The 27,824-nt window shown below is 38.1% G+C and overlaps 1 protein-coding gene and 1 long non-coding RNA gene across 8 annotated transcripts in view; one reads left to right on the top strand and one right to left on the bottom strand.

The window, feature by feature from the left end:
- The window catches only part of DPP10 (dipeptidyl peptidase like 10), a 444,603-nt gene that overhangs the window by 110,156 nt on the left and 306,623 nt on the right, over positions 1 to 27,824 (bottom strand). For 6 of the 7 annotated variants that reach the window (XM_068195261.1, XM_068195263.1, XM_068195259.1 and 3 more), the window contains 3 exons: positions 16,833 to 16,927; positions 9,595 to 9,675; positions 6,172 to 6,246 (listed from right to left, as the gene is read on the bottom strand). In XM_068195261.1, coding sequence (XP_068051362.1) covers positions 6,172 to 6,246; positions 9,595 to 9,675; positions 16,833 to 16,927 — 251 coding nt within the window. The remainder of the gene's footprint in view (positions 1 to 6,171; positions 6,247 to 9,594; positions 9,676 to 16,832; positions 16,928 to 27,824) is intronic. The other variant, XM_068195262.1, reaches the window with a different exon arrangement.
- On the top strand, positions 22,329 to 24,728 carry LOC137476861 (uncharacterized). The gene is made up of 2 exons (XR_011000671.1): positions 22,329 to 24,558; positions 24,598 to 24,728. It is a non-coding gene; the product is annotated as an uncharacterized lncRNA (long non-coding RNA).

Raw genomic sequence — 27,824 nt, 5'->3', positions numbered from 1 at the left:
GACAGTTCCAGCCCTGTCCTGTAGGGCACCACAGTAACACCCTGGCAGAGAGCATCCCCAACATCCCAGCACAAATACACCAATAATTTTTACTCAGTATTGCAGATATATGCAGATCCTCCATGTACAACTCTGCTACTTCTAGTAAGTGGAGAGGCAGTGACCTGTCTGATGGATTGAACGCAAACACTTAAAGGACCACAACTCAACAGGAATGAAAGGTGAAGACTGTTTTTCAGAGAAATACAAAACATCAATGTCCATGATTCTCACCATAAAACAGACTCTGTTTTCCCCGTCATCCATTTATGGGTGCTGGTGGCTATTACATTTTGCCACATAATTTAGATAAAATCCTGGATAGAAGTGGGACACTGTATTCACATGAATACCCACTCCTAAGGGATAATTCATGATAGTAGGTGGTGTCATAAAATTCATTTTGTCAGATTTTACTACAAAGCACATCATCTTCTCAGGCAAAGACCTTGTCTTTTCATATTTAAAATGCCTTGCTTATTTCTGGAGCTCTATAAAGTCAAATATATGAAAAGAAGAGCACTATGCCAAGACAACCTACAGCCCTGTTACATTACCAGACTCTGTGCATCTAAAACTTCAACTCAAAGTAAAACAACAGCCTTGAAAAGGCAAAAATTTGAGCAGCCTACTTCCAAAAATTGCTCAATATCTGATCTTTTAAGCACCCAGTTTTGTCATACCTAAGAGAGAAATACAATATATCACAAAAAACTATTTGCCAGAAATAAGCTTAGACTTTGGGGGTAGATTTCTCTTAAAAATCCCTTCCTATTTTTTTTTTCTTGCTGCCCTAAAGCTGATAAAAATTGATCTTTGGTGTTCTTGACAAGAGATAAAGATGAATGGGAAAGTCATGTCAGGATCAGACTTTTATTTACGATCTTGTAAATTCAGGGCTGTGCACATGCATGATTTGCTTCTGGACTCATCTCAAAATGAACAAATGAGAGATGAAAGATGACCCTGAGGATCTGCAGAAATACACATGAAAAACAGGTTTATCTAAAGAAACATGCATTTTTGGAGGAAAAAGGTGATAGCATGAATTTTATATCAGATCTTTACTTCATAGAGAGTGCTTCATAAAATATTGTTGGCCAGATCACTGCTGGTTTAAAAAGTCTTTTGTTATTGCTTTGTATGAAATAATCTTGTTGAGAAAATGCTGTTTCCATGTGCTAGGTGACAGATTTCATTTCATCTTCGTTATGTGTGTTTCCAGCCCTTGGCTGGTACTACAGATAATGCTCCTCATAGCCAGACTTCCACAAGCACTGGCTAAACTATCTTGAAAACACCTGCCCGTGTTAAAACCAGTGTTTTGATTAAAAATAAGACATAGTGCCAGGTAGTTTCTTTACCTCTTAAATTTTCAGAACAAAAATCCACAAATAAATTCCACTGACCCAGAGGTTTACTTACAACTGAGCATTTAGTTTCCACCTGCTTGGAAGAAAGATAATCATCTAATGCAGAACACATAATCATAATTTAAGACTTTAATGAGTTCTTCCCCTCATGGATTCTCCTAATTTGCAGACGAAATCCTGAAGATCCTTTCAGTGCACTTGAGTAAGTCAGTATCAGAGGCAACCTCTAAAAGCTTGATGAGAATGTCACTTGTTTGTCCTTCATTTGCTGTAGACCATGGTCAGTACTCCCTGTCATTATCCTCTAAAAATAGATATTATAGCAGCAAAGGGATGACAGGCATCAGCACACAGCAGAAAGTAACTTGGAGGTTCTGTGCTTCAAATGCTATGTTGGAATCTTGTCTTTAATACATTAAACTGAAAATATTCAGACACACTTTTGAACTATTTCTACTGGATGAGTGACATTTAGATTTAAAATTATTTTTCTCCTTCCTTTCTTAAGAGTATTGGGTTAGTCTTCATCCTGATCTTACCATAAGAAGTGTTAAAATCTATTTCTTTTAAGCTAAACATATTGTTTTATTAAAATTCTCTAGCTAGAAAAGATTACAGTTTGAAGTCCTAATTCAGGAAAAGGTTTCCTTTTTTAGGCAGTATTTAGATGGATATGCTTCTAAACTAGAGCTGAACTTTAATCTGTTTTAAACACATTTCTCAACCAAGAGCTAAAAAAATTCACACATAATTATCTTGTACTGAAAACAGAAGATGATGCCTTATTAATAGAAAAGAGAATAAAGTAGGAAAAATTCCTGAAGCTTGGCATTTAAAAGGGCTTTGAAAGCAGGGAAAAGGAAAGAAGAGCTTGTTTGTAGGGAGAGAAAAAAATAATCACAAGGATTTCATCATATGAGGAACAAGAGGAAATGATCTCATCTACTTCTTCATTTGCTCTTCTCTGGCAAATTATTCTCTAGCCAGAGCACTGGGAGAATATGCCCGTAATGTCTGAGCAAAAACTCACTAATATGTGGAATAAAGCTTATTTTCATTTCATGTGGAGTCCAGGGACAAGTTGCAACAGTCTGCTGAAGGATGTGATACCAAGTTAACACCAAAGTTTCCTAATGGTAAAAGAATTTCTTAGGACCTTAATTCTCACTCTTCTGCGAATTCACTGCCCCGTTCTTTACCATTAATACAAGAACAGAGTGTCTGATTTCCATTTCCTTATCAAAACTATAAGTCAGATTTTGGTAGTTGTGAATTATACCACCAGAAGAGTGAGAAAAGTTTAAAATACCATTTTAACACAGTCCTTATTGAAAGCAATAGTGAAATAATCTTTCCTCTTGAAATCTCAACTGGCTTAGATATGTTGTCACCCAGAGTGTCACATTCTTTGCTCACACCTTGACAATCTTCAAAGGAAAATCAAAAAGATACAGCCTTGCAAAACTGTCCCCTCCCTGCATACAATAGGTACAATAGTTTCCCTGGTGCTGTCTTCCCACTGTCCCAGAAGAATGAGGATGGCCTGACATCCAGCAAGGATGTCTGAGCTCATCCCCCAAATTAGTTTCTATTTCTGATCTGCTGCCTTGCACACTGAGACTTTTTCAGTGACACTGACCAAATTATGGTGAGCTACAGACAAAGACCAGGTACACTGCAGCTGAGCCATGGAAGCTTTGGAAAGTCAGAAACCTTGGAGAATTGGTGAAAAGCAATCCAGGAGTGTGGAGAATGATGGAGTACTTCAGCAAGGAACACACAGAAAGGACCTCTACAAGCACCATGGCCTTGTGTTCCAAGAGGAAACACCAGACAGCCCCAGGGCTTGTGTTCTGTGACCCCCTGGGAAGGAGATGGAGGGTGCCTGACATCCAGAAATCAATGGACAACACCTCCAATTCCTTAGCAAAAGAGCTTTCTTCCATAATATTTTCATAGAGCTCTACCAAACAAGCTGCTATGCCACATGAAATGGTTTTCATCCTTGTATTAAGTGTAATTTAAATGATCCAATTATTACTTTTGTATTCAAAGATGGCTTATTTTCATGCAGATTTATGTTTCGTTATGCATAGAAGATATTCTTAATTGTGCTGAAACAACTCTAAATTTAATTAAAGTTTGCCATTCCAAGCGTAAAATAGATTAAAGAAAATGCTGACAACAGTAAAATAAATATTTGACTATTTAATTCAACATTTATTTTTAATCCAAACATCATAATAACCTTGTTTCTAATTACAATTTCATGACAAAATGTCTTCAAGTATTTGTCTCTATTTCCCTCCAATCTGCTAAGCTGAAACACACTAGCTTATTTATAAAACTGTTGATTAATAAATCTGTTCCAGCTGTATTACTGTATGTTATGAAGAACACAGATTGATGTATGCAAACAACCATTATAATTTTAAAAATCCAAAGTCTTCACAGCCTTCAAAAGCAGAAATCCCATCAAATACATTGCAGGACAATTATATACCTAAACCTTAACAAAGAAGTAAAAATAAGGGACAAACGTAGCTGATAAGGTCCAGAGATCTGTGGCAATATATAGCAGATGGAGAGATCTACTAAATACTTATTGTAAGTTACTTTTGGTTCCTTGAACTGGGTATTATTAGACTCAAACGTGTGCTGTAACTTTGACAATAAGGAAATCCTCAATTTCTTATAAAGTTACATTCACAAGAGGCATGAAGAAAGAATCTGGCCTGGTTTAACTGAAACTAATTGGAAACTCTCCAATTAAGTCATGCTGCTTAGTATTGATTTTAATTTTATAGTCGATAAATTTAATAAGTTATACTTAGCAGCTGGGGGAAAATTTAAGGTAGACAGGCAGATTTCCTCTCATCCAGATGCAGTAAGTCTGGCTCTGACTGAGAAAAAAACTTTCTAAACCACAAGAATTATGAACACTAACTTAACCCTTGATGTAATTCAGAAGTATTAGTTAAGAACAAATATACAGGCTTTGCATGCCTTTTCTCCAACAGATTTGGAGGAAACAAAAGTGCCTTACCAGTCTAACAAATATCCCAAAAGTCAGAAAATTTGGAGGAAGAAATAAAAGACTTTCCCCAGTTATTCACAATAACATTTTTTGCAACGTCTGAAAAAACTGTCTTACACAATTTTTGGTGCTTCTTCCTTCCACCTTAAGCAACACATTCAGGAGCTAAGGTATTTTTTACATCAGAGTGACAACATCTAGCTGTTAGGAGTTTTAGGACCACCGCCTGTAGAAGACAACACTCACAGTATGTTTCTGGTTTGAAAGCCACGAGCTCAGCTGGAGCAGTCTAAGTGACACAAGCCTCATCCAAAGGCACCACAAACTGCTGGCCAAGCCCTGCTCATTTCTCATTTTGATTACTTCTTGTCAACACAGTTGAGCAAAGAAAACCTCTAGATGGAAAATATAAATGCTGCAAACCTCTTTCCTCTATGTAACTTCACTGTGAAAGGATGGAAATGTTTCTTTTTGCAACAAAATCAAGACTGAAATACAGACAAAGGGTTCTACTGCAAACTGATAGAATCAGCATTCACTGAGAGCTCTCTGCATGCCACTGGACCATTTTTATCATGGGGAAGGAATTAATCCCTGGTGGTAACACATTTTGATGTAATAAAGTGTGACAGATACTTACACGTTTTCCTTATCTTTATCAGCTATATATGTTACTGCCAAGAAAATCTCAAACAAAGAGGAAAAAGCCATTTTAAATTAAAAATTCAACAGAACAAACGAGGAATTTAAGTCAGTATGAGGGATAATTAAACTCTTTCACAAAATAAGAAGCAATCAAGAAGGGAAGTAGCAAGGAGCATGTATTTTTGAGATAGGAATAAAACTGGAACCCTTCACCAAAAAAAAAAAAAAACAGTGAATTGAACAACAGCAGCTCTTTCCTATTGAAATATGCATATTGTAAGGAAAGTTTAATCTGGAACCCAGCAGAACTGGTAGATGAAAACCCTATTTGGATGTAATACCAAGTTAACAAATCACTTTGTATCAACATTGTTAGAACAAACAAAACAACCCAAAACTTATTCAAGTAACCACTGAGCTCATCAACCCAGAACTATTCTTTCATGAAGAGCAGTTCATATTTTAGTAGCACTTTTTATACAAGCACCAATATACACAGAGGAAGTGAATAAAGCTTTTTTTTTCTTTCTGGGTTACAAGATTTATTTTAGAAAGTGCTACACAGTATTATTGATCAAAACTCCTTTTGACAATGTAATAGTCTCCAGAACCTCTAAATACCATAAGAAACAAAGAATACACTGCATTTCACAGGCTTCCAGACTATCACACTTCAGACTCTTGAAGCCAACAATAAAAATTCCATTACATGAATCAGCCTAGAACTTTTGTTTGGTATAGTCCATAAATTACCAGTGCAGCTATTTAAAACAGAAGGAATATTAAAATATAGGATTGCACATAAACAGGCAGTAACAGAGCAGTTTAAGGGGTAGAAAACCTCTACTGCCAAAACCAGCATTTCAGAGGAGCCATGGCAATTTACCTTCCTGAGAACCAGGCAACACCTCCACACACATCTAAATACAAACTCCCCCATCATTGAATCAGTAGGTTTTGGGAAGAGAAATCAAATACACAAGTCATAACATGTGGAATTACAAACAAAACATACAAAACAACAAGGCTTTTGGAGTTCTGATATAGAGGCTCTTTGATAAGGAAGGGCTGGCTTACCTGTTTAACATCATATGCAAGAAGAACAAATCTTAGGTCTGGTGAAACAGAGTACCTTGATGCTTTGAAGGTTCCCTGCAATGAAGTAACAGTAAAAGTGCTTTAGCAATAGGAAAGTAATAAAATCCCCTTTCCCAATTTTTCCTACAGCTCATTTAAGAACTTCCCATTCATAAGACTGAATTGGTTTAGAAAACCAATGTAATTTTCATAAAAGGAGGACTCATTAAATAATTCTTAGTCCAATTAGCTGGTATCAGTACAATGGTAACAGAAGATCACTAAATACCAATAAGAGGCTGATGAGTTTTTTTATTATCACTACAAGCCCTAAGTTGAAGGAGAACAACTACAACCAATTCATTTCCAGAGGATGAAGGAAAAGACTTTGGTTGGAATGATTCAAAGGGAGATTCATCACTAGGTTAGTCTTAAAGATAATATGCAAGAAAAAGAATAGGTGTGCACTATGTCTCTATTGCTTTTCTTTTAATACCACATACACAAACATTTCGCAAAACAATTTGAACCAAAGCAAAAGTCTATCTCAAAATAAAGAAAATTCTTAGCAGAGAGAAAAGTGACGCATAAGGTAGCATTATAAAACTAATAATGCTTTACATCCACTCAAGTCTACATGACACCCAATTGAATTCAAGATTGTAATTTCATCAAGGGGTAATGTTGATATCAGAAATAATTTAATGAATCTAGTGCATGAGAAAGACAAGAATGTGCTTTAAAGGGCACTGAAGGAAATAATTTTAAATTAATCTCAAGACATCTATTTGCAGAATGAAAGGAAAACGAAGAAATGAAAAATGCAGATAAGAATAGAAAAAAGCAGGAGAGCAAAAAAAAAAAAAAAAAAAAACAGAATGATAAAGCCATAAAATGAAAACAAATAAAAACCAGCTATGTAGAACAAGATCTAGCCACTATTTAATTCCTTAAGCATCTTGTTCTGCTTAGCTTAATCCCACCTCTAAACTAATGCATTCAACAGGGGTTTAAAGGTACACGAGCAGGAAGTCACAAACTATTACATCACAAACTATATACCTGGGAAAAAAAGTTTCCAGTAAACTGAAAAAATGCTATATTTTGATATACAGATTAAACTCAGGTTCCTAGGTAATATAGTTACAATCAAGCTATTCAAAAGAATTAAAGGGAAAAATATTTTTGAAGATAAACTGTTTGATTCAGCAGCATAACAGAATCAAAAGTCAGAAGATAAATCTGCAGTCTTGAGAAAGAAGGGAAAAAAGAAAGAAGGCAACACACTTAAACCATCCTTCTGTATCTACAAAGCATCCAGAACAGATTTCTACTGTGCCCAAATTTGTTTTTATGAGTTAATCATCTTTAAGCAGAGACTATGTTAATCTATGAGTAACATTCCCCTCTCCTGGCATTCCACTGAAAATATTTTCAGATGTGAAATTTATCTTCTTTCTAGCAGTTTATTAATTATTGCCCCAATACCTCAGCATTGAGCACTCCCATAACCCAGGCAACTTTCCAAATTCATTCCCAGGGAGTGGAGCTCCTAGCAGCTCACACATTTAATAATCTGCAGTCCCTGATTGTGCCACCCCAAAGGTAATAAGGCTCTTCCTGCAAACACCTGAGCAGCTCAGCTGCAAGCTATTAGCAGTTGCAGGCAATACCAGCAAGAACTACTTGCATATTCACTTACAGAGTGTTGTGGATTTGGGAATTAAAATCTTTTGAATCCCACTGACCTTGTTTACTCAGCTTGCACTCACCTGCAAAATTTTATTTGCCTCCGGACACAAGATGCACATTCAATGCGAAAAACTGTATGGTAACTGGGGTTTGGGCAAAGTAGTTTTCTTTTTGTTAGCACAATGGCATAATTCTTGGTTAAAGGAGTATAAAGCTGTGTCATACTTTTTGTTTTACCTCAGAAATAAGAAACTCAAAATTAGACCAGCAGAAATCAGTTGCTCACTGCCAAAGCTGATAGCAAAACTGATTTCTTTAAGTTATCATAAAAACATTATTAGCCCTTTTATTTAAGCCTGATTTACAATCAAGCCTTAAAAATAGATGTTTAATTCTAGTAGAACGGCAGAGAGATTTAAGTGATTAAAGTGATTACAATTTCCCTAAAATTCTGGTTTTGAAGGGTCTTTTTTTTTGGTAAAGACAAGCACATTTTTGGCAATTAATTCAGAATCTCCTACTTATATGCACAGAAGAAGCCCTTATACATTAAAAACAGAAAATTAAAACAATCACCTGACTCATTCCTCCTGCAAATAAACTCACGATCTGTGAGTCACTAAAACAAAAGACAGAATTCTGTTTTTTCCCCTCTTCAAACATGTCTAAGGGTTTTCATCAACCAACAGCTGCCTGACCCCATGGCTGAGGAGATTAGACCAGCTGGTGAAGGGCTTAAAGAGTAAGTTTCAGTCTCTGCTGTAGATGAGATGTATGCCACACAAACTTCTGGGAGATCATCTATTCCACCAATCTCTCCAGGGCTTAGATATATTTATTCATTAAAAAGAAGCTTGTGAGGACTCCGACCCCAAGGGTTTATTCTCTTCTCAGGAGAACACATTTTTCAGTTTAAAAGGAAGTGTTGGGGAAATACCACATTGGAAATACACTGGGAATTAAAAACCCTCAGGTCTTGTTATTAAAAATCTGGAGGATGGTTGTTCCGTGGGTCTGCATATCCACATATTCTCAAGCTTCTTGCGTTGTCAGGAGTTATTTAGCCTTCATTAAGGAAGACAGACCTAAATGCTGCCTGCCCCATGTGACTATAGCCCTATGGGTTTGCTGTGCTTGATCTCTAAGAAATGGAATTTTGGACAAATAAGCTCTGAAATTGGGAGAAATAGAGCTCCCTAATTAGGCACAGTCCAGGAATGCTGAAACAGGGCTGGTTTCCCTCTGCATCACTGCTCAGTATCAGCTAGCTAGGGACTGGGGCAGTCCAACACTGTGCACTCCATGCACACCCTAATCCCTTTCCAAAGGCAGAACACAAGTTAAAAGGGAAGGGAGTTTCCTTGTTTCCCTCTTCCCAGCCCCATCAAGAGTTGAAATCCCTACGAAAAACATCAGCTCTATGCAACCAGAGAACCCTTGGACTGGAGAAATTGCTGTAATCCTTGTATTGGTTACAGACCACACTATTGCATAATTCTGGGACAAAATAAGTGTGGGGTTTTTTAACATTTGTGCACTGTCTTCCCTGCTTAATTCAGACACCTGTCAGCTATCTTTCCTATATTGCTTCATTTGACATGATTTCACTTTTTCAGACATAAATGATCCTTATACCTGATCTTTCATTCCTCACTCAACCAAATCCCCCACTGACTGTAAAATCAGGTCTAGCCATGTGAAACACTGTATTTCTAGGTTTCTTTGAAATACCTCCTGTGATAAGAGTTTTAATTCTTCTCCTGACAGTGATGCATGATGTGATGACCTCAGTGGTCTCACTGCCACCATAGATTGCAACACTAAAAGCCAAATCCAGGCAAAAAAACTGAATTTGAACAGGTTTTTGTCCTTCAGCTTTCCAGTTACTTTCTGTCATTCACCCTTCAAGAATTGCTAAAATATAGTTTTGCATTGAAAAGAAGAATTGGCTTTTTCCACCTTTCCATATGGATGATTAAAATGGAACATAGAATTCTTGTGAACAATATATTCTCATGTTTGATTTCCAAAGTCAATATTTCTTTCTTTTTCTAATTTTGCAATGTTATGTGTGTTTTCCTGTTAACAGAAATACCTGTTATGATGGTGTTTAAGAGAAATTTTAGGCTTGGTTTAGGCTCTGCATCCTCAGCAAGGACCCCTAGTAGCAGCTCTTTTTATTTCCCCTGTTTTCTTAAAACCCTGGTTCTGAGCTACTGATGTACTGGTGACTCTCTTCATCTTTCACATACTATAAAATGTTGGGCTTACTGGTTTTGTGGATTTTAATTACTATGACATTTAAATCAGTGCCTTATTCATAATCTTTCAAAAACATGATATAGAGCAAACAGATGCAGTAATCTGTAATACAGTCTAGCCCAGAGTTGTAAAAATATTTTTGTAACATATATACTTTACAGTATTCTTTTTCCATAGCTTCAGTTGGGTGGTTTTAAGTGAAATAATATATCATAGTTAAAACTGATTTAAAGAAATGCTCACTGTTGAGCAGTTTATTTATTTGTCTGGTTTGGGTTTTTTCCTTTAGTTTTACCCCTCCTGATGTTTCAGTTTGTTGTGCTTCTATTTTCCCCAGAAACTTTCATCTTCCACACTCCTGTTATTCTCCTTCTCCAGCTTTTGTTTAGTGCTCCCTTAACACACATTTAGGCTTTATATTTTTTTTTTATTATTATTCATCCAGAATGAAATATTTTAAGACCTTCAGGACTGTTACTTTAGAGCTTGGTGGCAACCAGGAAATTATGCATCTCTCTATTGCACATCTGCATCTGTATCAGAAATTTAACTTAATGGTGTAGTGGAATCTCAGTGGCTGGGAGTTCATCAGCATTCACTGGTATCCAGCTCCACTTATCAGACAGGCATTGGCCAAATGGCATAAAAGAAGTCAGATAGGATGGAATTACAGGAGCTGCAAGAGGAGAAGGCATTTGGCATGTCACAGTTCCCTTGGGAGGCACTGGCAGTCCAGGGAACAATGGGATTTTCCTTCACTGCCACTGCTGTGACTGAAAGGACATGATGGACCATGAGAAAGCAGCAGAGAGTGGAGCCCAGCAGAAGAGCAAGGCTTGTAGCATTGAAAACAGGCAACCTCTGAGAAAGACAGGTTGTAATTAGAAAAATGAGCTGTAATTGGAATGATGAAAAATTTGGGTTTCCAAGGTTACGTTTCTTAATGCGGTGCTCCTTGTGTCACCTGAGCATTTAATCTAGACCCAAAAATTCCATAACGCCAGGTGTTGGAACTGTTAACCCTCAGTTTAAAAGACAAATGTGCCTTAAAACATGACCTCAGCTGACGTCTATGCTCTCAAATACAGGAACCAAATTCCACAAACCCACCTGGAACTGTAGGACATAAAAATAGACATGAATCAACCATGAGCCTTGCACCACAGCCTCCCTGGTAGACAATAACCTCCAACCAGTCAATCACAGAAGCTTTTCCCCCTCACATTTCCCAGGAAAACTGGCATAGTTAACCCTTTACTATATCAAGGAACAATCTTACCAGGAATAGCATTTAGAGAAATCCCACAAAGAGTTCCTGTAACCTGATAGTTTCACCTTTTTTATGGTGAAACCTCCTTCACTTGGACAAAAACCAAGGGCCACCACCAAACCACAGTGACTGCAAACTATTCCATCTGTCAGGCTTTCCTACCTTGATGCACAGTGGTGTACTGCAACAATAAAAACCCCTGTACTGAAATGGCCCTGCTGAGAGGGTTATTGGACACTTAGAGGAGCATGGGAGAGTAGAGAGAATCTTACAATATTCATAATCACCTATTTACAACATGTCTAGGTCATTAAAATGTCTAGTGTTGCAACAACTATTAATATTTATGTGGTTATATAATGTTATTTAATGTATTTACTATTATTCACCCTTTCATTAATCTCTTATGCAATGTTCTTAAAATACAAGCATTTAACCTACTCTTGCAATTAAATCTACATTAATCAACAAAGGAACTGTAATTGCATTATGATGCTGCACTGAGTTTCATGTCAAAAGAGGAAGGTGGTGTGTTGGTGGGGAACACAAAACAAAACAAAAAAAGTATCCAAAGGAAGAGAACAAGTAGGGCTGTTTATGAGCAATGCTCTGTAAAGCACCCTAAAAGAGTCCCTGCCAAAAGCTCTGCTCAGACTGAAGCTTTCATTCTCTGCTTTTGGCTGCAAGGCCTCCACGGGGCTTCCACAGCTGGGCTGCCACAGCCTGACCACGGTCCCTGAGCCAAGACTGCTCCTGCTCTGTCACCTTCTGACACCAATAGCAGGCAGCAAGGTCCTTCCCTCTCCACCTTTGTGTAAAAGATGGGCCACAGTAATACAGCAACACAACAGGTTTGAAACTCAGCAATAATTGTTTGCTGTGCACCATGATGCAGTTTCCCTTTGAGCTTGAAAAGAGTTGTGGAAAGGCACAGAAATCAAGGGGCACAGCAAGTCAAGAATTTCTGAGGGTTAGAAGAGTCTGAAGTGTACAGCTGGACAGTTTGCACAAACTGAAAACAATTCCACTTGTATTGCCTGGTAGTGAAAATAAATCAACAGATTCAAAATATATCCCATCATGCACACTCCAAAGCCTGGAGGAGTCCCAGCAGACTCATTTCTGACAGAGTGTTTGTTAGGGTGTGTGCATGGTATCTGAATCCACGCACCACAAGAGCAGTGAAACTGAGGGCTAACAAAAGTCTTACCACTTTCATAATTATTGCAGCTTTTTTAAGAGGGAGAAATGAAGGCAAAAATTCAACACATTTGGAAAGTTCCATAACAGAACACACAGTCCCTACACACATTTTCCATCCTCTCTGTGCTTGCTTTTTCCATTTTGTTTTGTGTTTAAGGGTAGTAGAACAGACTTGAGAGGCTGAGCTAGAACGAGGAACCAGATGGACAACTTTCCCTGAGCTAAACAATTCATGTGATCCTCTATGCTCTCCTCTCCAGCTTGTGGCTGGGCTGTGTTTGAACTGCTAACCTGCTTTTACTGACCTTAAGGAACAGCTGATGGCAAAAGCATTCAATAAAATGCTTGCTAAAGACTGAAACTTCTTAGCTAAATGTGGCATAATGCCACTGATTTTGGAAGTGTAGAGTGCAGTAAAGTATTGACAAATGCTGAAAAGCTGGTAGGTTGTCACTTAGGATCTCGGTGATAGGCAGCCCAGCCAGATGATAGAGAACATATTGTAATCATGTATCACGGCAGCATCTCAAACACCAGGATGCCACACAATGATTAATGTCTAGGGCTTTTTCTGGCTCCTCTTAACAGCAGACTGGTCCAGCCTCCAGCTGTGAACATTTATATGCTGCTGGCTAAGGATATTAACTGCTTATTAGACAGCTGAAACAGGAGGGGCTACATGGATTCAGTCAGAGGGAAATGTGTATTAGAAAACATCCTTAAATAACAACACCCAGAGATGTTAACAAATATTCTTTGTGCTTTGCAACGTATCCTTTTCACTTATGGCACTGTATTTGTTACCCATAATATTGCTTTGCTGATAGTTTAATATATAAAGGCCAGACTGTTTTACTGAGTACAAAAAAGGATTCCGTTCCAGAAGGAGAAATGAAGTGCAAGAATTTCTTCTACTTCTAAATAAAACCTGATTATACTGGAAAAAAGTACCTCAATTCAAGAACTTGGGATAGATTCTTCCCCTGTGTAGAGAAGTGGGCATCCTAGAATGACAAAGCACTAGCCTTTCTTCTTTCCAGGTGCATGACTATTATTAATGGTACTTTTATAGGTCGGGGATTTTGTTATCTTTATATATGTTAACATAGGGTTTTTTAAAAACTGCAGCCTACTTTTTTGATGATACACCTACTTAGTAGGCACAGCAGATTATCATTAGGGATATCTGGCTTCTACACAATAAGCAACACAAAGAAGGATAAAAGATGTATACTTTGTAGGAGTGGCAGTCTCTAGGATTCAGAAGAAGAGTCAGTGATCTGTGCCCAGTGGAAGATTGCTTCAGGGGCTGAGTAATGAGGGAAAAAAAAGAAAATCTCCTCTGAGTTGCTGATTCAAACACAGTCTACTCAGGGGTAACAAAGAGTCATTACTTGCCCCTTTCCTCTGCACAAGGAGTTTATCACAGCAGTTCAATTTTTCATGGACAATTATCAACATTACTAAGAAAACCCTGCTGTTTCTCTGGCTGCTTGAGCAAAGGCAAACAGGAAAGCAAATGCAGACTGAAATCAGACTAATAATTCCCATCAAAAGGTGATTCTTCCATGACTAAAACCCTTTGATAAGGAAGAATGAAGGAACTTGCATTGCCACTGCCTGTGTTGGATCTCTGCTGTATTTTTTATCAATCCAAGACATCTCTGCAGAGTCATTAAACCACCACCATTCTAATTATGCACTGATGATTAGGCAGATGTGACACTGAGCGAGGAAAATGTTTGATTAATGATCCAGGTGTCTAACTTTAGAAGATTACATTTAGCAGTGCAAATTTGGGGACAGTAAAGCTCAGAAGAACAGGACAGCTTTTGATTTCAGCCTCAGTAACGTTATCCTGTTAGGATTGTTGGCCACCAAGTCAGACAGCACAGAACATTTCCCACTGTTCTCTTCCAAACATACACCAACAAACTTGCTGGGCCTTCTGCTCTGTTTTCAGCTTTTTATTATACTTCCTCAATATGAATACTAATTGCTGGAATTGACTATTTTTAAGTATAACATTCTCAGCTTTTGGCTGTGTAAAGAGAGGAGCTCTGCAGGAAAAAAAATACACTTAGGTTTTTGTTTTTTTTCACCCATAATTACTAGATGGTTGCTTGAATATTACATATCTTGGATCAGTTTCCCACACTTCTAATTAATAGTAGATATCTAGTGTCAGAGCTCACCAGGTTTGTGTGAATTGAGGAAAGATCAGTTCCATAAAAAGCCCAGAGAAGAACAACATACAAAAGGAGACGACACCCATGGTGTGCAGCAGTCTGTCCTTCCCAACCCATCATCAGCTGGCAAGGCTTGGGTGGCATAATGGCCTGCATAGCCTGTCGTGCCGGCACCACACTCCAGAGCACAGGCCAGACACTTGCAGCCAGAAGTGCATGAATTCCTCTGGGAGGAGACTCAAGTCTTGGCATTAAAGTCACGTCCTGCAGCCGGGGATGCCCAAGCAGCTGCTCGTGCTCAGGTCATGCACTGAAGGCACCACATGGGCCTGGCACAGGCCTGGCTGGCCAGGAAGGGCTCACACACTTCAATAAATGGCTAGCAGGGAAAGTGTTTCCTAATACTTGAGGGTTTGTATTTACAGAAATTCCCCCTTCCACTGATGCCTCAGGTTTTAGCTTTCATAGTTTTCAGATTCTGAGCTGCTTTAGTGTGTAGTTCTGAGCTTCATCTTAGGGGATGGTGAGCTCTCTTCAGAGAGCAGGGAGACAAAACAATTCCTTCTCCAGCTGGGGACCAAGGACAAGTGATCCAAATCTCAGGCCCAAGAGCCTAAACAATGTGGACTGAAGAGAGAAAAACAAGAGGATGGGACTGCATAATCTAAAGCTGTAATTGGACAATTAACTCCAATATGCAAATGGACCAAAACTTACAAAATTCTGAGACCCCAAGACCAGTTGTCCATTCTGTGACCATTTTGTGTTCACCTTGGGTGTAGCCCTGGCTGGGCTCTTGTGCTGCCCAAGGTGGATCCATTGAGGCCTTCTAAGAAATCCCTACTTTATTCTTTAACTCCTTCTAGTCTCTGTCCTAGGTCAGCCTTCACAAGGCATCCCCCCACTTATACTTGTGTCTGACAGCCTTTTTTGGGCTAAGAGGTACCCTGAGGTACATCCCAGCATATGGAAGGGCGCAGCTCACAGAAGGGGAGTCACACACACCCCCCCACACACTTCCCCATTAAAATATAATTCTCTCCTCCATCCTCCTCCATCTTTACACTGACCTAGGAAATCAGCATCAAATTCTTTCTCCTGAAGTTCTACTCTCCTCTTTCTGATTTGAGGAGTTAGAAGTAAAGGTCACCTGAGGCTTTATGCTTTGAAAAGAGGAATCTGTATCAGCAAAGGCCAGGAGCAGACCAGGAATAAAATCAGGCTTTGCCAGAGCACTGATGAAAATGAATCATCCTTTTGAGTCTGCAGGTGTAAAAGATTTTATTAAATTAAAAGTACAGGGATTAACAATAACAGCCAGTGGTCTGCATGGAGTATTTATAAGGAAAGATTGACAAGCCACACAATTATGCTGCAAAACCCTGATAAACGAGAATTACAGGGTGGAATGTAAGTGGTATCCCTGAAAATAACAGTGCCAAGCAAAGCAAAAGAAAATGCAGAGTAAAGTATTAAAGTTCTTAGCAATTACTGCTAGTCAGAAACCATTCTTGACCCTTTACTGGTCAAGAGGAATAATACCCAGTCATCTAGTCTGCCATTAAAGCACAGAGAAACAACTAAACCAGAGATTAACATGACATTTTTCTCTGCATATTTATTTCCCTTAAGGAAAAGATTCCTATGAATCTTGAACAATTTCCCCCTTTTCTAATAGTGAGAAACGCTCAACATTTAAGTAGCATTCCCACCTTTTATGAAGTATTTTTTTCTGATAGACATCAGGTAGATTCCCCAGCACATATGCCAAGCACAATCCATCCTTCAGATGGTCTGAACAAAGCACAACCAACAGCAAATCCTCCAACATCTTGGTTATTTACACGTAAAACAACAAATAACTTCATTCAGAAATCATTCACTGACAGAGGAATGGATTATATTTTTCATTTATATCCAGTATAGTCTAGGTTATGAACATATCTCCTCTAACTTTTAAATATTGTACCCCCTCCCTCCTGTAGCAAGAAAAAAATGTTAGCAGACTTTCAGTGAGAGAGAAGCAGGTAATATATATTACTTACAAAAGTTGTGTTTTCCAGTAATAATGTAGTTGTATTTGTTTCTACATTCAGTTCAACAACATGTCCATTCCTGGTTTTATACACCACTGCTGTATCTGCAATGACAAAGAAATAAGCAGTTAGCAAACACGCTGAGAATTTAATGCATCTGTAGAGAGAACCAGCATGCTAAATTAATTAGAGTATCCTTATTACTACACACAAACAAGAGAGAAGTTTTGTTGATTTGTCTCATGAGCTTCAAAATTACCAGTTTATGCCCTATAGCATGCTCCCCTCATTCAATACATCTATGTTTCGGCCATATAGCAAAGTAAAGTTTTGCAAAAACCAAAGTATTTTGTTGAACATCATATTCACATCTCCTCAGAAGTGATTCTAACAAAACTTCTGTACTGATCAGTATTTCTGGTGACTGGATGGACAAAGTTATGACTATTTTAAGACAGTCCATATTCTGTGTGATTCAAGCTGGGCCACAGAATACTGAATTTTCTTCTGAACTGAATGTTAGCAAAGGAGGGTTACAACTAAGTAGGTCCACTTGCAAAACATTTAAAACACTGTGGGATGAATTGTTGTAACTTCTTCTTTTTTCCATTCACTCAATTTATCATTTCTTGTGAGAAAAAGAATCTGACACTCCTCAAGAAAAAAAAAAGAAATTTGAAATTAATTGGGATTTCTATGGAAAATACTTTGTATTTTCTTGTATCAAAACCTGCAAAATCACCAAGAAATACACAATTACTACATGAGCCTTGAGTTAAAAAAAAGTACTGAATTTTCCACTATTTGTTACAAGATTGAATAGAGTGCTGCTTCTCTCAGATTATTTAAAACCCATGTAAGAAATTTACACTTAATTAAATGAAACAATTTTATTATAGCAATGTAAAAAGCATAAGAAAAATTCTAAATTAATCCTAAAGGAAACACAAAAGAACTTCCCTGATCCTCAGTAATGTCAGAGAAATTAATTACAAATCCCTGAATTTTTTGAAGTGGGAAGTAAACACGACTGGAGAAAAAGGTTATGCTATCATTAAAAAAATGATTTGCTTATTCAGAAAAATGTAGCTCTATTTTAATTGACTCCACAGGAACTCCAGATATCCAGCACTAGTGAATGTCCTCTGGAATGTTCTGTAAAATTAATGAAGCCTCATTTGAAGAGCTTACTAAGCTATTTTAGGACCGTGGCTGGGAAGGGGGGTGGGATTGATGGAGTTTCGGACAGTATTATTAGAGCTGCTGTTTAGGAAGGCAAATCAGATTGTGAACTGTGGCATTAACAGCAGCTCCTTTTAAAGAGAAAATATTTCAAATATTTAATTTAACAGCACTTCATAGACAGTTATTTGGTTTCAGGTTACCAATTACAGAACATGGTCGTTTCTGCAGCTTCCTTTAGGCTATTTTGCCTGTATTCTTTGAGGAACTCCAGCACTGGAAATCTCCAATGACACTGGATCTCTATGCTGAGTATTACAGAAAAAAAATGAAGTTGTCTGGCTAAAGAGCTGTTCCTAGTTATGAGTGAAGCATATTGTGAGAAATGGTATAAATAACCCAGAGACACTGAACAGAAGTGCTCCAAACCATGCATTTTGACCCCATAGGTGACACTAATATGCTAAAACACAAATGAGTACAGAATGTTACTCCTCATTTATCTAGTCTCCTACATGTCATCTGCCAACAGGATTTACAGCATTGTGCCTCATTAACTAATCCTACCAAAACAAATTCATTCAAAAAAAAAAAGAATTTCCCCTTAAAATTCCTAAGAGGATCACAAATAAAATACACATTCGTAAGGCTCTTCTTGCAAGTCCTTCACAAGGTGTGAAACAACATTTGGAATGGCAAATACTGTGAGAGACAAAAATGAAGGCCTTTGTTCTAGAGTCAGAAGAAAATTTACTCAATCAATCAGAAAAGAAAACTGAGTCAGACCTCTTGAAAAGCCAGGCTTTACTGGGCAGTAATTATACCTCTCCTTGAACTTGGATTCAGTAGTTACCTCCTGAAGGGCATAAATCAAATGAATGCTTGCAAAATGTATGGTGGTTTGCAGGTAAAAGATAATCACCAAAATCCCATGTAAACACAGAGCATAACAGTCTTCAAAAGTTATCATAGTAATTAATATGGAAGTCCCAGTCCAATCAATATTTTTTCAGGCTGGATAATGTGATAGTTGATGGTCACACCACAGGACGATGATCTTTTTCACTGATATCTCAAGTGTTAACTAAGAGCCATAAACATTCTTTTTTTTTTTTTTTTTTAATTTTGTTACCTAGAGTCAGAAATTCTACAAAAGAAAACACTACCTAGTCCTTAGCCTCGTCCATTTGCACAGCTGATGGATTTTTTTTGTTTATTATCTTATGTGGTGCCTTCACCACAAGAAGGTTCAGGGGCCTCAGACACCTCAGAAAGACATTCAGACAAGTAGAGCCCTTAATTCAAAGAAATTCTCATTTAAGTTGAAACAAACAGTAGTATCATGTGAAAAGCTCTTAGCTGGGCACAAATTGCAGCCCTGAGGAGCCATATTATTGATCTGAGGACATCACCAGAGTAAAAAGCATCCTGTCTTAAGCAAAGGAGAATGTGAGGAAGCCTCTGTAAAGAAGATGTGTCACCCAGTCACCAGCTCCGGATGACGCACACAAAAACAATCTTGAAAACAACTGATTGAAAATTTCCTAAATATAAAAGTTTTCAAATTTCTGAAAAGTTTGGAAACTCCAGTGCACTGAATAACTGATTAATTTATTATTTTTTATTAAAACATGAAGACAGACAACGAAGGGTCTGTATGTAAGTTATCCTTACATCAGTACCAAAGAAAATAATGGACTATAAATCCAGGATTCTTCCCACAAAAATAATGGCTGGCAATATAATTAACACCTAACAGCACTTTACAGAACATAGATCTTGTTAAAAAAATTTGAGTGTTATATTTGATAGAGGCAACTCTGCTGAAATTGTGTATTGGGTTTTCATCCAAGGTATTGACTTATTTTATGACATCCAAAGCTTACATTAAACAGAATTAATGGGAAACACATTAGGAGGATTAATAACAGTATCACTAAAAAAATAAAGAGGTAGACAGGGTTATTATACACAAGTATCTTTGGGAAGAATTGATTCCATCTTGATTTTGACCTTATTTCTAAGGCTGACTGAGAAGGAGGCTGCCCAGTGGACACACACCCCTGCAGGACAACTTGATGCTCAACAGGTTCTCTACAACTTATTTGGCTTTCACAAAGAATGCAACATTAAATAAACATTACATGAAAACAAACTCAAACAAAATTCTGGGATTGTCACAGCAGAATAAATTCACCTTAGTCAGCAACATCCTCTTCTAGAATTGTACTAGCTGAAGAACCAACAGTAATTTATTTTATCACTGAGAGGCTAAATGTCCACATTCTTATGCTATTGTATGTTTTTAAAAGTAAATATTTTCATCATCTGCCCTATCTCTAGCCAAAGAACATGGAATATACATTCTGCTAAAATGATTAATCCATACATTTGAAATCACAGTTTGGATGTATATATAAATATAGCCCTCAGTGACAGCACTATTACATAAATACAGCACTATGATAATCTCAATTTTTTTTTTTTTTTTTTTTTTAAATAAAAGCAGTATTTCTTATAAATAGCTTCACTAAGATTATTGTTTCTGGTTTAGATTCAACACTGCTAAGGGTTTTGTTTGAGATCAGGGTGAGCTGGCAGGAAATGCAGCTCTATACTGTGCCTGGGGTAATATAAATTGTTCCAGGGAATATCAAAGTACAGGCATACTATCATGAAATGAAAAGAAATCAATGCAAAACTTTTCCTACTTGACAAGCAGCTTGACCCCCATCAATTTTGCAATAATTTCTTTACCTCCATTTATTGAATTTACCCACATTTATTGAATTGACAACACACTACCACATGCTAAATGCTACAGAATTCCTTTGTAGCACTCACAGTTACACATGGTATGTTCACATGAACCAAAAAGAAAAAAAAAATCCAGGCCCTTGTAAATTCTAATGAAAAATCCTGTATTGTTTAGGGGGAAAATGGAGTAACTTCCAGCCTTAAATACAGTCCCATCACTGCAAATCAATCCCTGAATTGTTCTAGTGCAAGAATTTGGGCCCGGGTCTATATGGCCTTTAATGATTTATCTTTGTGACAGCAGGACACTCAGTGGTGGTGGTTTATTTGAAGAGTATAAACTCTTTTCAAGTGTCACTGAAATGCAGCAATTCAGCTTGTTATTTAAATGACACAGACTGAGCTGAAAGGACACTACCACATACTTTCAAACCTCTTGAATTTTAGTCCAGTGTTCTAGTCACCTTCACATCAATACTGATCCAACTTTTATTAGTTGGAAGTCTTCCTCTTTTATTGGTGGTATTTTTATCTTTAGACCTGTATGTGGCACAAAAAGCTCCAGGCTGCTAATCACATTTATTCTTTTTCTGCCATGGGGTAACTCCAAGAGTCTCCAAGAGTCTCCAACATGTTAACTCCAAGAGTTAACATGTTTTCACAGGTGCTATCTGCATTAGCAGCAGCAAGTCAAGGGGAGGGAGTTGTGTCTCCATGTGCATGAGCAAAAGGGGTGCGAAATGTTTTGTCATTTCTGCAGGTCTCTAAATCTGGGATATTCTAAAAGAGATTGCAGACCAATAGAGATATAATACATGATCAGTCAACCAAGTACTAAAAGTCATGTGTGTTGTACTTGGAAAGATCCAACAGCCTCAGGATCAAGTGAGGCTTCCTTGATAAAGTATGAAAGCAAGAATCCTGTCCTGGATGAATAAGAATTTATGAAAATATAGAGACCCATCACAGGCTCACTAAAGCCACAGGACTTAGAAGATTACTGAATCTGAGCCTCCACTATTCTGTGCATATTTCATTTTAGCCAGGCAAGACTTGCATTTCTACCTAGTCTATTCCATTCTCAGAGGTTTTAAGTGATGATTTTTGACCTATGAATACACACTGAGTTATTCTTTAGCCTCGAACAGACATCATGGCAACCCATTCTTATTATAAAACTAAAACCTGCCTAGCCTGTAAATCTACATTGCCATCGTGTACACTGAGATTAACATGAATAATCTCCGCACTTGCTAGCACTGACAAGGAACAACAGAACAAACAGCACTTCTCTGCATGTAAAAAAACCCGATTCTTACTAAATTCACAGTACAGTTATTGTACATTGTGTTTGCCAAACAAAAGTTCGAAAAAATATTTGCTAGATTTTTATTACTTGTTGATAATAAGGCTTATTTCATGGTAACTCTGAGAGAAACTTGTGTGGATCAATCAATTTGAATGGATACAGGCTAAAACCAACTTGCTAGAACCTGGCTTAAAAGTGGTTTAGAATTTACTAATACTGATATTGAATAATTTGACAAAAAAAAACCCTGATTTGTAAAGAAGTTACACAGACTGCTAATTGCTGTTTATTTGCACAGAGCACTGTAAATCTTAGCCTAAGCTAATTGTCTAAAGGAGATCAACACTGAGGCTGTTTTGTGCATATAATCCATTGGGTATTAAGGCAATTTATCAAACAGTCTTGAGAGAGCAAGTAGATTCTAAAAAGTGAAGGAAAGAGAAGGAAATAATTCAGGCAATGCTGAAAATCTGTTCCATAGTATCTAGAATAAGGAGGCCTCAGGGTAGTCTTCTGAAATTGCTGACAGTCTTAACCTGAAGATTGCTAATGCTTGTTTTCCCACTGAAAATATTTACTAAGTTTTGGTTAGCTTAGCTAAAATTCTGCTTTGCAGCACAAGCAGCAGCATTAGCAAGTCAGAGTCCTCCTCTTATATTTTATGTTTTTTCAAATGCAAACATGCAAGAAGGTTGGAACCTTGCAGTCAACACATATGTCAATCAGCCTTTGCTGTACACAGTATTATTAGAACTGCTGATGGCATTTCAAGAAATTGATTATAGAAAATGTCATGCTAATTAAAATAGAGAATGCTTCCTGATTTAATAAACGAGGGGTGCTAGCCAATTCTGTTTTCTTCACTTCTAATGAAGTGTTTACCAATTAAATATTCATTTACAAAGACATTAGAGATACAGACCAAATTGCAGTATGTTAGTAAAGTCACGTGTCAGCTGAGCAAGATTTCCACTGCTCTTCTAAAAGGTCAGGCTGTTAGTAATGCTCTCAAGACAAAAATTATTCTGGACTAGTTTTATAATGCAATGTACTCTTGGAATGTACTCCTCCAGACAATCCTTTAGTATATAGAAGATTTCCTACTCAAAATGGCTTGCAAAGTTGTACACACAGGCAATTCCTGTTCTTTCTGATCCCTACTTCCTTTTCCCATCTATGACCAATGCAAACAAACCAAAAACCAGACAGAGATCTTTCGGTGCAGCAGCTACAGGAATGGAGGTGGCACAGTGAGAGCAGCACCCTGCCAGGCACAAACGAATTAGCTCTGCTCTTCCTACCTTCCTGAACTTCAGAATAAGTGGCCAGGCATGGACTGACCTAGAAAATTCAAATTTCCATCCATACTCAATGTACTACTTCTTTTCCTAATTTGGTCATTGGTTTGCAAAGCAAGTCAAGCTCAATTCATATCAATTTTCAGTGGTCCCAGTTACTTTAGCATATTGATGTATGAAAATCTTCAACTCTGCTCAACAGCCAATATTCATTTATGAAATCCATTTCTTCCCTGTCATGCAGCTGCACAGGATCATGCCTCAGTATCACACTATCCCCATGCCCACTTCAGACAGAACAGAGGGACCAGACAGCTCCTGAATATTAACAAATCCACTGGGAGATTGATTTACAGGAAAAAAAAAGGGGAAAAAAAACCAAACAACAGTGAAATATATAATGCAGTAAAGCCAAGCCTGTGGAGTTTGAAAGATGAGGAAACAGTCACTGCAGAGCTGTGGGAGGCAGTAAGGAGGACAGTGACCAGCAGCCACAGGTCATTATGTTTGTGACAAGCTCAGCTGGAAGAACATCACTGTCTGCTGCCTAAGTCACTTCAAGACATGTTGGAAAGATGGAAACACAAGGGAATTACTTCACAAAGACAGCAAAGACAGAGGCAGATAAATTGAAATGCAGGTGACCACAGAGAATGCAGCTGAATAAAGCTGCAGCCACTGTCCTGGGGCTCCACCCAGACACGTCCTACAATCCAGGTGTGCTGTCAGCTCAGTTTTCACAGCAAAACTAAACCATATATTCCTCTACTATGTACTGCCATGGTAATGGAAAGCTGTTCTGATTTAGAAATTTCCAAGTTTTTCCAAGAAGTTTATCAAATCACTCGTAACTTAAGGTGTAAATGTTTGAGGGCTTTGGTCTTGCTACCTGCAGCATAGAGCAGCCACAGCTTGTTGAAGCTATTTCTTCTCCAGTCTTCCTGGACAAACAAATTGTCATTCATTTCTCTTCTGCTCCCCTGGTACTCTGCTTAGGGGTGAGCATAGCATATTTACATGGATCTGTTCACTCAAAACTTCTCAAATCAAGGCTGCCCCAGCAGGGTCTGTCTCATTTTCTGTTTCAAGAGCACACTTAGAATAACACAGCTACATCTGAGCTTCAGCTTTCCAAAATCACAATCTGAAAGCAAGATGCTGACATTGTTTAAAGATGTCAGTTAAAAAAGTTTTAAGTGTCTATCAGACAGTTTTAACTGTCTATCAGTTAAGAAAAGCTGAAAGAAAATAAGAGTTGTGCCATAATTATTCTCCTATAAGAAGAATTAAAAGTCTCCCACATTTTAGAACACAACTGGTCAAAGCACTACAAAGTAAATTAACAGAAATAAATGAAAATGCAAAGATCTAAGTGTGTGCCAGCATAAATGGGAGGCAGTTATCTAACCCAGAGAGCAATGAGTTGATGGACTATAGCACAAAATGGGACTGATTCTAACATTCCTCCCCATGCTTTCCCCACCCCACTATTCATAATGCAGAACTCTCCATCTGTATCTCTGTCATTATGTGGAGGAAAATGTCAGGGATATTCATTCCCCCCTTAGAGCAAAGCACTGAACATGATTTCATTGTGTTAAAAGCTAGGATAATAGACTTTGGTCTATTAGTCCATTCCATTTTGTTTGAAATGCAATTAACAGTAAATCAGCACCAAAAGAAAGGGAGGGCAAGTGGCAGCATTTATGGCACAGCCTTCTTTCTAGGCCACATCACTGCTTGAGTACACACAACCTTGGGTACCTACACTTTTCTTTAGCCATTCTCTATGTTAAAAAAAAAAAAGTCAGAGCCTTCAAATTAGATAAAATGCTAAAAAATTTTAGAGAGGATGAGTGGTGAAACCTCTAACAACACTTTGGTTTTCCCAGCCCACATTACACAGTGATGGCGAAACATCAAACATCGGTATTTTGCCAGCTCCAAAATTTGGACAAAACTCCTTTCCCAGCTACCTGGGAACATTTTTGCTCTCCTGCACTGCACCAAGGGCCACTACTGAGCCAGCTTGGCAATGGACTCAGCCAGCTGCTGTCCAAATAGCATACACGTCCCTGGACTAGTGAGAAAATTAGGGAACAAATTCTCTGTTTTGGTCACACACCCTATTGCAGCCTCTTCCCCAGAGGGATAATGAAGTACCACAGTAGAGCAGCACTTCTCTGGCAGCCTTGGGAGTTGACCTTTCTGCTGAGCCAAGGCAGATGGAACACGGACAGCTCCGCTCTGGAGCCGGCAGCGTGGCCCGGGCCGGATTTCACACAGACTGCTGAAGTGGCAAGGCTACCCTCTGGAGAGGACAGTGATTTCAATGAAGGGAGATTTATATGCTTCTCTACTCCTATAAAATTGCAAATCTCAAATAAAACAGTATTTCAGCTTGCCACAGGAATGTGAACTCCCTAAGCCTTTCAAACAATCGCTCCTGGGGGCTCACCATCACCCCTACTTCTGCAGATGCCACTGGCATTTCCTAGAAAAGCCCAGCAGTGAGAAAATTAAAATTCAGTGGCTATGTACATATCCCAGTAAAAGGCCAGTCTCTGGAGCAGCCGTAGGGCTGCTGTTTTTTCACTCCCTTTAGTCCCCAGGAGGGCAGCTCAGCAAGCTGACTCAGGCAGAGCTGGTGGCTCAGTGCCCAGCATCACGCTCAGACAGTGAAAACATCACAGCTCTGATACCCACATAGCCCTAGGGCTGTCCTTAACAAGCTCTGTAATCCAGCTCCTGGGACTCCTGCATGTCTGGCACACCCAGCAGAGCACATCCAAGGCAAACAGGGCCATGGAGTAGGATTTCCAGGTGTACAATGACAATGCTGATTTTTTTTTTGTTTTGTTTTTGTTTTGTTTTATACTACTGAAGGATAAACAAAGAAATTTTATTATAAAACAAAGGTAGGCAACTTTCTGTTCACAATTATTTAACTTGCTTCTTCCAAATCTCATTCTGATTTATGAGAACAAGATGTTGATTAAATGAAGTTCATTAGCTCAGAGGAATTATCATGCACCCAGTAATATATAAATCACACCAAGGCACTGTTTTGTGATTTTATTTGTATCTTTATATGAACCTTAAATACTTGTCTATATTAAATCATTTCTACTGACAGTCATCTGTACTTTGAAGAGAAATTACAGATTCAAGAGTCACATTTCCCATTAAGAATTTTTGCCATTAAGAAATATTAAATCCTGTGTATCTAAATTCAACTCACAAAATGAAAGCAATTTAGGTGTTGTTTTCACACGTGTTCATCACCTACCATACTACTGAAATTCTTGGGAAATAACCATGCCAGGTAATTGGAAAATTAGATGGTGAGTTTGTAGGTATCTAATCAGCAGAGATATGGAAACACAGATTTGGCACCAGCATTTGAAAACACTGGCAGAATTTCCTTTGGCATTCATTCATTTTGGATGCCATTGTTTCATCTCTACATGTAATTCCACTGTTCTGCTGGAGAGTGGGGAGTTGGACAGGCAGTGCCAGGGACTGCAGGATCACCAGGACAGTGCTTGGCTGCACCCAACAGGTCCTGCCCTGCCTGGCACACTCTGGGTGAGCTCTGTAAGAGCAGGAAGCAGGTCTGGAGAGCAAATGACCCAGGAAAGTGTCCTATCCTCAGGATGCAAACAGAAAACTCAGATGTAAGCTCAAACTCACACAAACAAGCCTTCTGATCAAAACACATCAGCATTAAGCCTGTCATACTGGCCTGGAAAGGATTCTGATTGCATTTTGGAGCACTTGCCAACAGATTTTATTTGGCTCAAAGATGAAGTCTTAGTTCCAAAGGGAAAGAGACACAAGCAATTAAGTCTTAATGTTATCATCACGTGCTTCACTATGCTTCTTTCAAAATTACAAAGGTGACACATTGGTAAGGGACATTTTGTGCAGCTTATGTCTACGATTAATTTAAAATAAAATGTAGCTGAATGGGAATATTATAAGAAGAAGAAAATCAAGGAGAGGCTGAACAATGGCATTCTTGGCAAGCCAGCAACTGTTCTGTACCAGCATGAACATTTAGTGGCAATTTGACAGCATTCCCAACAAATGGAGGAGCACAGGCCTCCTCCAGGTGTGATGTGCAAGTGAAACAGTAGACCTATTCTCCATGCTTTAGTCATACACGAGTTTCAAAGAATGAATATTTAAATTATGTTTCCAAATTTATCCTAATCATTATTCCATGGAATTACACCTCTTACCTGCTTCTGATCAGAGAGTTCAAGCAATTCAGCTTTTATTTTCCATTTGAATTAGGCTCCCTTTTTAGATTAACATTATTATTCATTTTATTAGTTTCTGGTTTTCCCTAAGTAAAAGTGTCATTTTTTTCATTGAAACACTAACTTCATTAGTAAGTCCATACTTGCTCAATAACTGCTTTAGAGACACAGAAATTATTCCGTTCAAAGT

Source organism: Anomalospiza imberbis, chromosome 7, assembly GCF_031753505.1.
Source record: "Anomalospiza imberbis isolate Cuckoo-Finch-1a 21T00152 chromosome 7, ASM3175350v1, whole genome shotgun sequence".
Lineage (NCBI taxonomy): Eukaryota > Metazoa > Chordata > Aves > Passeriformes > Viduidae > Anomalospiza > Anomalospiza imberbis.
The sequence above is the reverse complement of the archived record's forward strand: the minus strand, read 5'-3'. Positions and strand labels throughout refer to the sequence as shown.